The 14,356-nt window shown below is 35.7% G+C and overlaps 1 protein-coding gene across 9 annotated transcripts in view; it reads right to left on the minus strand.

The window, feature by feature from the left end:
• Nucleotides 1–14,356, minus strand: part of DNM3 (dynamin 3) — a 624,166-nt gene that overhangs the window by 176,247 nt on the left and 433,563 nt on the right. For all 9 annotated transcript variants that reach the window (XR_016210404.1, XM_089299537.1, XM_089299535.1 and 6 more), the window contains one exon: nt 13,487–13,596. Coding sequence is in view for 8 of the 9 variants with exons in the window: in XM_089299537.1 (XP_089155663.1) it covers nt 13,487–13,596 (110 nt within the window). In the remaining variant the exon portion in view is untranslated. The remainder of the gene's footprint in view (nt 1–13,486; nt 13,597–14,356) is intronic.

The raw sequence follows: 14,356 nt of genomic DNA on the forward strand, positions 1-14,356 counted from the left end.
TCTGAATATAGACCTATCATATGATCTAGCTATCTCACTCCTGGTTATTTATTCAAGGTCACTGAAATCAGTAAACAGTAAACAAAAGAGTTAAATGCACCTCCATGTTTATTGCAGTTCAATTCACAAGCCAAGACAAGGAATCAACCTAAATGCCTGCGAACTGTCAACTGAAGACTGGATAAAGATATTATGGGATATTTACACTATAGAATACTACACAGTGATAAAAAATGAGATCCTGTTTTTTGCACCAAAATGAATGAATCTGGAAAATCATACTTAGTGAAATAAGCCAGTCCCAAAGGGGCAAATATCATTATGTTCTCCCTGATGTATGAGAACTAATAGAGCACATAAAATGAAATCTGTAGAAGTATAATTTAACACTTCAAGAAGAAATGACTTGAGCTGCCTTTGTCTTGACTGTGGAGGAACAGTTTCATTTTTAAATTTTTTTTTCTTTTTTTCTTCATACTATTTGTTGAACTCTTTACTTAAAATAGATTTAATCATATGTGTATAAGGTCAATTTAAAATAGACCTCAGCAAATAATAAGAATGGGAATAAGAGAGGGAGGTGGAAGTTTGTAACTGTAAAGCTGTATAGTTCCGTGTACATTCCTATGGACTTACTTTAAAGGTATAGTAAAAAACTTGCCATGGGACCCCAAATTCCATTAAGCTGGGTGGTAAAAATGCCACCTTAATTGTTAAAGTGATCATATTAGTTGTTAATATGTTAGTTGTATCAAGTGTCTGTTCATAATACTAGATAGAATTAAATAGGAGAGAATGTTCCAACATGAGAAGCAGTCCACACAGCAGACTCATAGAATGACAATTGCTTTAAGTAAAACTCTGACCTCAGAATCAACCCTTAAGTCTTCCTGGCCTGGCTGAAAAGCCCATGAGAGCATTTCAGGCATGAAAAGCCAAGACACTGTGGCAAATGTCCTACATGAAGGATCTCAGTGAGTGAAACGGAGGAAAGAAGTGGCCATCAAAGAATGGGCTTTTATCTAAATGGAGGAGAGAACTTCCACTTTACTTATGGTGTTATCCAAATACTGATGTGGACTCAGAAGACTTCCATAGCCTTGACAGCTCATGTCAAGAGCCTCGAGTGGTCACTGACATCATACATAAGAGGGTTAATTTTTAAATTAACAACAGGAGTCATTGTACACTAACTCCCCATGTAGGATCTCTGTCCTCAAAAAGTTGTATTATGAGTATTAACTGTAAAACCATTTCTCAAACAGTTTGTGTGTGTGTACACATCGTTGAAATCTTTACTTAGTATAGAGTTGGTCTTCTGCATATAAAGTTAATTGAAAATGAATCTTAAAAAAAAAGGAAAATGAATCTTAATGGATAATGGGACTGGCAAGGTGAGATGGAGGAAGAAGAGGTGTGGGAGTGTGGGTATGGTGGGAAGAATAACTATATTTCTAAACTTGTACTTATGAAATTTGTATTCCTTAAAACATAAATTTAAAAAAAGAAAGTTAATAAAGAGAAATGAACAAAAATATGGTTAATTGAAAATGAATCTTAATGGAGAATGGCTCTGGGAATGAGAGAGGGAAGAGGAGGTAGAGTGGGAGTAGTGGTGGGAGGGTGGGTATGGTGGGAAGTATCTCTATTTTCCTAAAGTTGTAATTATAAAATTTGTATTTATTAAATAAAAGGTTTCTAAAAGATAAAAATAATAAAATATTTCTTTACCACATCTGAAAAATAAAGGATTTTAAATCTATCAGTTCCCACATACCTGATGACAAGAGACCACAGAGTAACCATCTTGAACTTTGTAGTGGAAAACTGAAATAGCAACTGAATGAGCTCTTAGGAATAATGCTGTGACTTGAGTTCCAACCTCCACAGTATGTTTTCAGGAAGTATAAACTCTGGTCAGTTCCATGCAAGGCTTTATAAATGAGATTCAAAACATTCCATGGAAATTTGCAAGATGTGATGGTAAACTGAATTATTGATACAAGCAGTTAAATCTCTTTATTGCTGCTCTTTCAGGAGGAATTCCAAATAAGGCCATAGGTGGAATTCTTGTTCCATAGTTAATATCTAAACAGTGAAGTCAGAAACAGCTCTGGGTTGTGAAACAGCACACCTGGGTTCTAGATCAGGCTCTTTCATGAACTGCTTTTGTAACATGGGTAAGGCATTCAATTGTTGTAGGCAGTTCCTTAACCTGCCAGGCAAGGAGAATCTACACAATTATCTGATCCAAGATCCCAGGGACTTCAAACCACTTACACTGATGCCAACTCTGCTCTTCAAACAGGAACTCTTAGCCTCAGGCCAATATACCTCACATGGGTCTGCTGAACCGATAAATAAATCTGTCCAAGTCACTGATGTGGAAGGCAAGGATGAAAAATATAAGGCAATGGAAGCCTTTAGAAAAACACTCCTAAATTAACCTAGGATAACTTCATTTAAAGGTATGGAAAAAGAACACTTCTGTTCTTATAAAATCTTGTTTCAGAAGAAAGAAAAAAATAGGAATATACTCTCAGAATCAGAATCAATTTAACTGGCAAAATAATATGATTAACATGATTATGCTAAGTCTATGGGCTTTTGATAAATGCATAGTTTCTCCTCTACTCAAAGCATTAAAATATATCAAGTTATATGGCCATGTCTGGTTAAGAAACCCTATATTTGTTGCTAGGGCTCACCTTCCCTTTAAAAGTAGCTTCTTCTCATCCAAAAGAAGTTGACAACAGATGAAACAACATTTGCTGCTATTTGCTTTGACTAATACTATCCTCTCCTTATTAGAGTTCTTACTATTTTCTCTATATTAATTGATGTTAGGACCCATTGAGGTCATACGAGGCTAACTCTGATGCTGTGGCAAAATTCTGTGCTTTCTGGTACTCCAGCATTTAGGTACTAGAATGGAATACACTATCAATTACTCTGTTTAAATATTACCACATGCACTATAATTCATTTGTTTCTTGTACAATAATCTCCCAACTAGACTTTTACTTTTCATTTTCAAAAACTTCTTTTAGGGGCTGGCACTGAGGCACAGTGGGTTTAGCCATTGCCTGCAATACCAGTATCCCATATGAGTGCTGTTTCAAGTCTCACTACTCTACTTCCAATCTAGCTCCATGCTAATGTGGCTGGGAAAGCAGCAGATGATGGCCTTAGCGGGAGTTCCTGGTTCAGCCCTGACTGTTGTGGCCATTTGGGGGAGCAAAGCAACAGATAGGAGATCTTTCTCTTTCTCTCCCTCTCTCTCTGTAACTCTTTCAAATAAATAAATATAGATTCTGAAAAACTTCTCTTGATTTATTAATTTTTCTGCTTTAATATCAGTGAAAAATCCACATTTATATGGTATTCACTAGGGATTACAGCACAAATGTTATCAAAACAAGGTCATATCTTATATTTCACTTAGAATACCAACACTGTCAGGCCAGGCTGATAACAAAGAAATGTTTAATAGGCACTTTGGAGTGGATAATAGAATAAATGTGTCTTAAAAGAATAAATGAGAGAATGGAAGAATGATTACCATTTCTCTCTAACTGGTATGTAGAATATTCAAATCTGTACACACAGTGAACCCCTGATCAGCCATCCAGGCTCAAGGTTATAGCAATCCTCACCCATGGCCAAAGTCTGGAAATAATTTTGTGGTAATCAAAGGTAGTTCATTTCAACCAAAATAGTAGAATGAAAAATTTAAAAACTTTTTTCCTCCTAGGCATCTAGAATTGAATAAAAATATCATCTTAAGTTTCCAAGCTCCCTCTAAAATGAAAGAATTTTTAAAAGAATTAAGAAGAAAAATGTCTTTTGTCACTTTTGCCACTGGACAGCATCAGTTTTGGTAACTAATAGGTTTGCATTTCCATGTCCATAAAAGGACAGGAAATAGTATCTTGAGATTTATGTGAGAACCAGAAATTTCCAAAGGTCACATACTGAGGAAAAGGATGAACTGAAAAAAATCTGTCTTGGAGCAAATACAAATGACAGGTAAGTTTATCCAAGACTGGTCAAAGACAAAGAGGGTATCAATGAAATGGAAGACAGTACTAAAAAAATACATAGAGACATACATATAAAAGGATTAGATAAATGGAAAATAGAATGATTGTCTAGTTTACCTCTAATAGGAATTTTAGAGGAAAACAAGAAAGAACATAAAACAGACAAAAGTCAGAGATAATGGCATATATTTTTTTCAGAATTTATGCAAATCCCAAGTCCTGTGATTTTTTTTGTCTGTTCTACTTAATATGACTGGTTTAATTCTGTAATTAATACACAGTTATTCTTAAGTGTTGAAAATTAACTGAAATGTGATCCCTGTTAAACATAAGAGTGGGAATAAGAGAGGGAAGAGATGTATAATTTGGGACATGCTCAAGCTGACTTGCCCCAAATGGTAGAGTTAGAAACATACCAGGGGATCCCAATTCAATCCCATCAAGGTGGCATGCACCAATGCCATCTCACTAGTCCAAGTGATCAATTTCAGTTCACAATTGATCATAATGAAAGGACTAAGAGTCAAAGGGAGCACATAAACAAGTCTAGTACCTGCTAATACTAACCGATAGAATAAATAAAGGGGAGAGTGATCCAACATGGGAAGCGAGATACACAGCAGACTCATAGAATGGCAGATGTCCTAAACAGCACTCTGGCCTCAGAATCAGCCCTAAAGGCGTTCGGATCTGGCTGAAAAGCCCATGAGAGTATTTCAGGCATGGAAAGCCAAGACACTCTGGAAAAAAAAAAAAAAAAAAAAAAAAAAAAAAAAAAAAAAAAAAGGCTTCCATAGCCTTGGAAACTCATGACTGGAGCATAGGGAGATTACTGATGCCATAGACAGGAGTGTCAATTTGTAAAGTCAACAACAGGAGTCACTGTGCACTTACTCCTCATGTAGGATCTCTGTCCTTAATGTGCTGTACATTGAGATTTAATGCTATAACGAGTACTCAAACAGTATATTTCACTTTGTGTTTCTATGGGGGTGCAAACTGTTGAAATCTTTACTTAATGTATACTAAACTTATCTTCTGTAAAAAAAAAAAAAAGAAAAAAGAAAATATCAATTCCCAACTTGACTCTCACTGGGATTAAACATGACAATAGGTCTGATCTGATTTCATCATCATTTAAAAAATCATCTATTATTTTTCACTTTATGTTTCTGTGTGGGAGCAAACTGTTGGAATCTTTACTTAATGTATACTAAGCTGATCTTCTGTATATTAAGAGAATCGAAAATGAATCTTGATGTGAATGGAAGGGGAGAGGGAGTGGGAAAGGGGAGGGTTGCAGGTGGGAGGGACGGTATGTGGGGGAAGCCACTGTAATCCATAAGTCGTACTTTGGAAATTTATATTCATTAAATAAAAGTTAAAAAAAAAAGAAGCACAATGACTACAAAAGACTCAAGACAATAAAGATCTTTAAAATAGGCCAATGAGCAAATATATATTACTTATATAAAGGAGAAACATCTAGACTGCCCTCACAAAATTAGAGTTGAAGTGAGAAAATAGGGTAACAATAACCTCAACACGCTATGACAAAATAACTAACAATCTACAATTCAAGATTCAACCAGAGTACTGCTCAAAAGTGAGGGCAAAAAGACGTTTTTTAGGAATATAAACACCTGAGAGTTGCAACCAATTAGCAATGAGTGAAAGGATCTCTAAAGGGTTTGTTTTGCTATGAAGGAAAATGAAACAAATTTAAATACTGGGATGCAAGAAGAAAGGGAACCGAGAAATTGACAGTCATGTCAGTAAATCTAAACAATCATTGTCTATTTGAAACAATGCTAATATTGACTGAAGCACTAAAAATTTAAGGTGGAATTTAAATATTTCTAACAATAATATGGAAATCAGGAGAGGATTACTGGAGTTGGCACGATTACAGGTGATTTTGGAAAGACAGTAGGAATATTAACTTCCAGCTTCAAATCAAATCATAGTGCCAAATTTTGAAAGAATATTGAAAAAAATAGAGTATGTAGTTTCCAAACCAGGGAAAAGAATAAATTAAATAATGAAAAGAAAGACAGGAGCAGTGGGGCAGTTAAGGCGTGGATGCTTGAACAAATATAGAAAAGGCAGCTTAAAGAGAAAAAACAAAATACCATACTCAAATTAAATTCAAATATCAGTAATAATAAAAAATATAAATAGGTTAAACTCACTAATTAAAAGAAAAAGATCTCAAATTAGACTAAAAACAAAATCAAACCCATCTGTATGTTATTATAAGATAAGCAATAAATATAAAGAAAGACTGATGACAAAAGGAAGTAAAAGGTTATACTGAGAAAATATTAATCAACAGAAAAGTAGTATAACTACATCAACATCAGAAAAAATAAATTTTAACACAAAGAACATCATTAGATATAGGGGGTCATAAGATTACCTTTTTAAAAATTCACTAGACAGATACTACAATTCTAAGTTTGTATGACTAATAATATAAATTAAGCTCAAAATGCACAAATAAAATTTAAAATTGAATTTAAAAGCAAATTCATTAAATAAAATCTAAAGTAATTTAAAATTTACAGCACTAAATCACATTCTTTAACGACAATAGACTGATAGACTTACTAGAATATTCAAGTTCATAATCATAAGGTGAAAATTTCAATACTCCTCTGACAAAGTAAGATTATTTATGATTTTCTTTATCTGTCTCCCTGACAGTGCTCCTTTCTAGAATATAGCCTAAAATGTTCAATCATCTGTGCCTATTGTATTTACAAATTTATTGTAAGCACAGGACAGTCCATGGCACATAACAGCTGCCCAATATATATTAGTTGAATATTTGAATTACTCAAGGTGAGAAAACCATAGTGACTATAGAGATTATATAACACAATTAACAAGTATTATCTTATTAACTCCCATAGAATCTGTACTCCCAAATAGTAAATGCACTTTCTTTTCTCATACACATGGATTATTGATGTAAATTTACCAAACACTAGATTACATTCTTCAACCACAAAATAAATGAGTTAGAAATAATACCATAAAATTTCATCCAGTATAAAATATAAAGTACACATAAATAAACAAAAAGCATAACTAAGATTAGGAAACAGAACTGAATGTAATAAATTCGAACTGTAAAATAAATGGAAAGGCAGAGTTAACATGAGAGAGAGAGAGAGAGAGAGAGAGAATCTTCCATCTACTGTTTTACTTCCCAAATGACCTCAACAGCCAGGGTGGGCCAGGCTGAAACCAAGAGCCAAGAATTCCATTTAGGTCTCTCCTGTGGGTGCAGTGGCCCAAGGATTCAGACCATCTTTTGCTGTTTCCCTAGGCACATTAGCAGGCAGTTAGATCCAAAGCAGAGCAGCTGGGGCTCAACCCTACTCTGATATCGAGCATCACAGGCATTGGCTTAACTCGCTGCACCACAATGCTGGCCCCAAAGGGCAGCTATTTTGCCTGGTGGCTGAATCCTACATCCAAGGACCTGGTTTGATGTCAAGCTTTAATTCTGATTCCAGCTTTGTGCTACTACAAATCCTTGTGGGTGGCAGTGATGGTTAAAGTAACTGGTTGTCTCTGTCACCTATGTGAAAGTCATGCTCCTGACTTTGGCACTCTCTTGCTGTTGTAGGCATCTAAGGGTTGGACTAGCCAATGGATCACTCTTTCTCTCTCTTTCCTCCCTCTCTATCTCTCTCTCATCCTCTGTGTCTTTCTGTACATCAAAAAAATTTTAATAAGAAGTTAGAGGGCAAAGGACCAACAAGATAAACATGTGGAAATAATGAAAAAGACAATAGAATGTATTGAAATAGAAAAACATACACACTAGACACTCAAAAAGCCAATATAATCCTGGAAGTTTTAGCCAGAGCCATTAGGCAATAAAAAGAAATAAAGGGATATAAATTGGAAAGGAGGAAGTCAAACTATCCCTAATTGCAGATGACATGATTCTATATACAGGAGAACCAAAAAAGTCCACTAAGAGACTATTGGAGCTCATAAAAAGTTTGGCAAAGTGGCAGGATACAAAATTAACACACAAAAATCTAATGCCAAGACAGAGAAAGAACTTCAAAGATCAACCCCATTCATAATAGCTACAAAAAAATTTAGCTGCCTTGGAATAACTTTAACCAAGAATGTCAAAGATCTTTATGATGGGGGGCCGGTGCTGTGGCATAGTGGGTTAATGCCCTGGCCTGAAGTGCCGGCATCCCATATGGGCACTGGTTTGAGACCTAGCTGCTCCACTTCCTGTCCAGCTCTCTGCTATGGCCTGGGAAAGCAGTAGAAGATGGCCCAAGTCCTTGGGCCCTTGCATCCACGTGGGAGACTGGGAAGAAGCTCCTGGCTCCTGGCTCCTGGCTCCTGGCTTCGGATTGGCACAGCTCCAGCCGTTGCGGCCGTCTGGGGAGTGAACCATTGGATGGAAGACCTCTCTCTCTCTCTCTCTCTCTCTCTCTCTCTGCCTCTCCTCTCTCTGTGTAACGCTGACTTTCAAATAAATAAATAAATATTTTTTAAAAAAATATCTCTATGATGTAAATTACAAAACATTAAAGAAAGAGATAGAGGAAGACACAAAAAAATAGAAAAAATCTTCCATGTTTACAGATTAGAATTAACATAATCAACATGTTCATACTACTGAAAACAATTTACAGATTGAATGTGATACTAAAAAAATACCAACAACATTCTTCTCAGATCTAGAAAAATCAATGTTAAAATTCATATGGAAACACAAATGACCCTGAATTTCTAAAGCACCTTCATACAACAAAAACAAAGCTGGAGGCTTCACAATACCAGATTTTAAGACATACTAAAGGGCAGTTAAGGGAGAAAATATTTGCAAACTATGAAACTGATAAAGGATTAATATCCTGAATCTATGAAGAGCTCAAGAAACTCAACAACTACAAAACAAACAATCCAGTTAAGAAATGGACAAAGGACTTGAACAGGCATTTTTCAAAGAGGAAATCCAAATGTCCAACAGATATATGAAAAAAATGCTCAGGATCACTAACTAGCAGGGAAATGCAAATGAAAACCACCATGAAGTTTCACCTCACTCCTGTTAGAATGGCTCTCATACACAAATCAACAAACAATAAATGCTGGTAAGGATGAGGGGAAAAAGGTACCCTGGTCTCCTGTTGGTGGGAATGTAAACTGGTGCAGCCAATGTGGAAGACAGTATGGCGAAAATTCAGAAATCTGAATATAGTCCTACCATACGACCCACCATTCCACTCCTGGGAATTGACCCAAATGAAATTAAATCAGCATATGAAAGAGTGAGCCGTACCCTAATATTAATTGCAACTCAATTCACAATAGCTACAATATGGAATCAACCCAGATGTCTATCAACTGATGACTGCATAAAGAAATTACAGTATATGTACACTATGGAATATCACACAGTGGTAAGAGAGAGAGAGAGAGAGAGGAAGGAAGGAAGGAAGGAAGGAAGGAAGGAAGGAAGGAAGGAAGGAAGGAAGGAAAGAAATCGATCGATCCTGTCCTTTGCAACAAAATGGATACAACTGGAAACCATTATACTTAGTGAAATAAGCCCATTCTAAAAAGACAAATACCACGTTTTCTCTGATCTGTGGTAACTAGTAGTATCTAAAAGATAACGTTTAGGAGTGAAATTGACATTTTGAGATTCCACGATATTTTACATCTTTTGTCTCCACTATTGAAGAATAGTTTTTTTTTTTCCTTCACACTATTTGTTGAACTCTTTACTTAATGTAGGGTTAATCAGATGAGTATAAAGTTAACTGAAAATAGATCTTTGTAAAAATTAAGAATGATAATAGGAGAGGGACAAGGAAGAAGAGTGGGAGCACAAGTAGGTGGGAGGGTAGGGTGGAAGTATCACTATGTTCCTGAATCTGTATATAGTAAATACATGAAATTTGTATACATTAAATACAATTTAAAAAATTTCCTCCATCAAAAGTAAAAAGTTAAGGGGAAAAGAACAATAATATAAACATAAAGAAAATAAATAATGAAAAAAACAGCAGAATGTATTGAGACAGAAAAATTATACACACTAGATAATGAAAAAAAAAACAAAAACTTATTTTTTGAAAATATAAAAGCCTCTGGAAACAGTGGTCATGGGGGAAAATGACAAATGTTAATATTAGAAATAAAAGGGTTTAATTTCAGATATAATAGATTTTTAAAAATAGAAATATTAAAAAATTTGATGCTAATATATCTTAAAGCAAATGGAATAGATAATTTTCTAAAAATACAATTTATCCAAACTGATTTATAGAAAAACCAGAAAACTGAACAAACCTATAATTATTATATATATTAAAATCACTAGGTAAAATTCTATTTACCAAAAATACCTTCCAGATCCAGATGATTTTAGTAATGACTTCCATAAAATAGTTAATTAACAGTTAATCCTTATTTTATAAGAGAATATTCCAAAGAATAATAATGACTTATTCACACCTCAATTTATGAAGCTAACACAAATTTGATATTATTTTTTCAAAGATTTATTTATTTAAAAGGCAGATTCAGAGAGAGAGAAAGAGAGAGAGAGAGAGAGAGAGAGAGAGAGAGAGAGAGATCTTCCATCTTCTGGTTCATTCCCCAAATTCCCACAACAACCAGAGTTAGGCCAGGTGGAAGCCAGCAGTTGGGAATTCCATTCAGGTCCCCCATGTGGCTGGCAGGAACCCAAGTACTTCGGCCATTATCCACTGTCTCTAAAGCATATTAGCTGAAAGATGGATGAGAAGTGCAGAGTAGCCCAAAGTTGAACTAGGCACTATGATATAGCATGAGGGCATCCTAAGAGGCAGCTTAACCTACTGAACCATAACATCCACCCAAACGTCGATATTAAAACCAAGAAAGAGTACACAAAAGGATATTTATGGGTCAATATCACCTTAGAGCATAAACTCAAAAGTCTAAATAAAATGGAAACATAAGCCAGGAACACACCATAACTGAAAGTCTATCATGCCTGAACTAGATCTAATCCCAAGAAACCAAAGATGGTTTAAATTAATAGGTCTATCAGTATATTTCAGCACATGAACAGAATAAAGAAGAAACAGATTCCATACTCTTCTAGGTGCACATATTGATAAAATTCAATACCTATCCATGTTTTAAAATGAAAATAAAAACCTTGGTAACTAAGAACACAAGGACTCTTTTTCATCTGTTATTAGATCTCTCCCCAAAAGTAATTAGCTAAAATATTTTTTAAAATTCTTTTTTTAAAGATTTTTTATTTATTTATTTGACAGGTAGAGTTATACAGACAGTGAAAGAGAGAGACAGAGAGAAAGATCTTCCATCCAATGGTTCACTCCCCAAATGGCTCCAACGGCTGGAGCTACACCGATCCCAAACCAGGAGCCAGGTGCTTCTTCCTGGTCTCTTATGCGGGTGCAGGGGCTCAAGCACCTGGGCCATCCTCCACTGCCTTCCTGGCCACAGCAGAGAGCTGGACTGGAAGAGGAGCAACCGGGACTAGAACCCAGCGCCAATATGGGATGCCAGCGCAGCAGGCGGAGGATTAACCTAGTGCGCCACGGCGCCAGCCCCTAAAAATTCTTATTGAAATCAGAAACAAGACAAGGATGCCTGCTTGTATTCAACATTGTACTGGAGGTCATATACAGCACAAAAATAGTTGAAAGGAATCAAGATTTCAAAGGAAAAAAATCAATGACAAATGCAACTATAGGGACCAGTGTGTGCTCACAGAAGTCTCTGAGAAGTAGTTGAAGAACTCAATGTCACTTTAGTCCTACAAGATTCTAGGCTATCTAGATTTTTTTAGAAGTTCAAAATTGTATTTTAGTGACTTTTGTTCTTTTGAAATCCACAGTTGTATTTTATCTAGAAAGACTATCATTGTCTTGTCTTTGTTTCATGAAGATTGTGTTAAGGGTGACTTCCTGTCTGGTAGTCATTTGTGCCACTCCATGTCTGAGCAAGAAGGCTAAGGATGCCTGAGACAGTTACCTTGGGATCTCTGGTTCTCCGTGCTCTGATAAAAGCATATAAACAGTACTTGGCTTGGCTTTGACATGTTGCAATCTCTACTGCTTTCTCTGGGGAACTTCTTCATTCTTTATCAGTTTCAATGTTTTCCTTTTCATAAGCTACACTCAAAAGATACTAAGTCTTTGAAAGATTCCACTTCAATATTTGATACAGGAATTGTATTTAATTTGATTCACCTTTGATTCTTGAAGAGGCTTGCCTTGTGGTTTTTCCAAGTATTTTTGTATTATGAGTCATTCTGAGCAACTGACTGGGAATGTGGGAACAAGTGTTCTTCCTTTGCTATTTTCATTTACTATGTGACTGACCCTGGGCCAGTCACTGAATCTAATCAAGAACTTCATTCTATGCTAAATAAAGATAAAAGTCTGCCTGAGAAAATAGGTTAAAATCAGACTCTGACACTTTGTGACTTATTCTCTTAACAACTTGCTCACACAAATTAGATTGTTCCCATAACATCTGCACTTGGAAGAAAATCTCCTTTATTGTCCTTGCCCAGTTGTAGCCAGTATACATCTCTATATCCCATCCTCTGTTCTCTCTCCATTGGCTTATTTAACTTGTATACTTAGTTTCAATGAGCAACCACAGCATTCCATGATGATCAGTCTAAAAATAAAGTTTTGATACTGTACATAAGCAAAGGAGAAAAAAAAAGAAAAACGCCCGCAGAAAATATGAATGGAAGTAAAAGTGGATTTACACACAGTTCTAATTCCAGTTTCAGCTCTGCCATGATTAGTTGTGTGATGGTATGAAAGTCAGCTAAACCCTCTGAGCCTATACTTCTACTAATCTATAAAACCATGCCACTCCATATTTTTAATCTCTTGGGCAATTGTTATAAAGATCAAAAACAATGAATGTGGATAGTGCTTTGAAATACTGTAAGGTGCTATATATTTTTCTTCACATTAACTGAATAATTTTATTCAGTGAATTTAGTCATGACATAGAGGCCTTAAGAAGACCTTGAGTTACATTCACTCATATTAGACAAGTACTGTTGAAATTACAGTTCAGTAATGTGTAAGTATGTGATCACTAAATCAGGAAAAGGAAGACGTTCAGGTTATAAAATCTAGCTTGAAGAAAGCATACAACATAATTTTGATGATTTATGAAAAAAAAACAGGAAATAAACTAATTCTTGAAGATCTCTCTCATTCTAAGTTTTAATATTTTGACAGGATAACCATGGTGAAAGTTAAAAATACAAAATAACTTAAAAAAACAACTGAAGGGGTGACAAATTTTAAAGGGTGACGAAAGGAAGCATTTGCAAATATGATCTCTAGGTCACATAGAAATTCAAGGAACAGCAATTGAAAATAGAAACTGCTTCATTTTCTTACCTTTGCTCTGTGTTAAAGAGTGCAAAGATGTGTTTGCTAGACATAAAGCTTTTTTCCACATCCCGGACTTTCAGGTTGTCCAAGGGAAGCATGTACTTCTTTTCTTTTTCCTAGAGAGAGAGAGGGAGAGAGGGAGATGGAGATAGAGAAATTGACTTTAATCAAAGACCTGGAAACATGCCAGAGGCAACATATCACTTGAGTTGGCTCACACTTGAATACACTATCCTGATACCATCAAACACTTTGATACCAGCTACCAAGGAGTAAGAGTTACAGAGATAGGTGGCTCCAGTCATTCTCAACACATGGGTAGGACAAACGGGGTGGTGGTGATGGTGGGGGTCAGATACAGGAAAGGCTGGGAGATGGAGAAAACACATGGCCCTCCTCATGTGGGTCCCCTTAGATGTTTTTAAATGTTAGTTTGATATTAAGAATTTAGACATCTGTTAATATTTAACAAAAATGTTCTGGTCCTAATTCAATGAGAAATGCCAGATGGATTTCATTTCATGTTTTATTTGCAGCCTAAGCAGTTTTGATAGCCAGTGTTGGCAGAGGAGTGGAAGCACAAGGACCCCAGTATGAAATACCCCCCATAAACCATGATAAAGCACAGAAATGCTTCCCTCTTCAGGGTCTAGAGTAAAATATAAGTCTAGAAACAGAATTATTCACAAAATCATTGCTCTTTTTTTATTTAATAAATGTGAATTTACAAAGTACAACTTTTGTATTGTTGTGGCTCCCCCTCCCAACCTCCCTCCCTCCCGTGGCCCTCCCCTCTCCCACTCCCTCTCCCATCCCACCCTTCATCGAGTTTCATTTTCAATTACCTTCTATACAGAAGATCAACTTAGTATACAC

This window comes from Oryctolagus cuniculus, chromosome 7 (genome assembly GCF_051225735.1).
Source record: "Oryctolagus cuniculus isolate XC-2025 breed Fujian yellow rabbit chromosome 7, ASM5122573v1, whole genome shotgun sequence".
NCBI classification, from domain to species: domain Eukaryota; kingdom Metazoa; phylum Chordata; class Mammalia; order Lagomorpha; family Leporidae; genus Oryctolagus; species Oryctolagus cuniculus.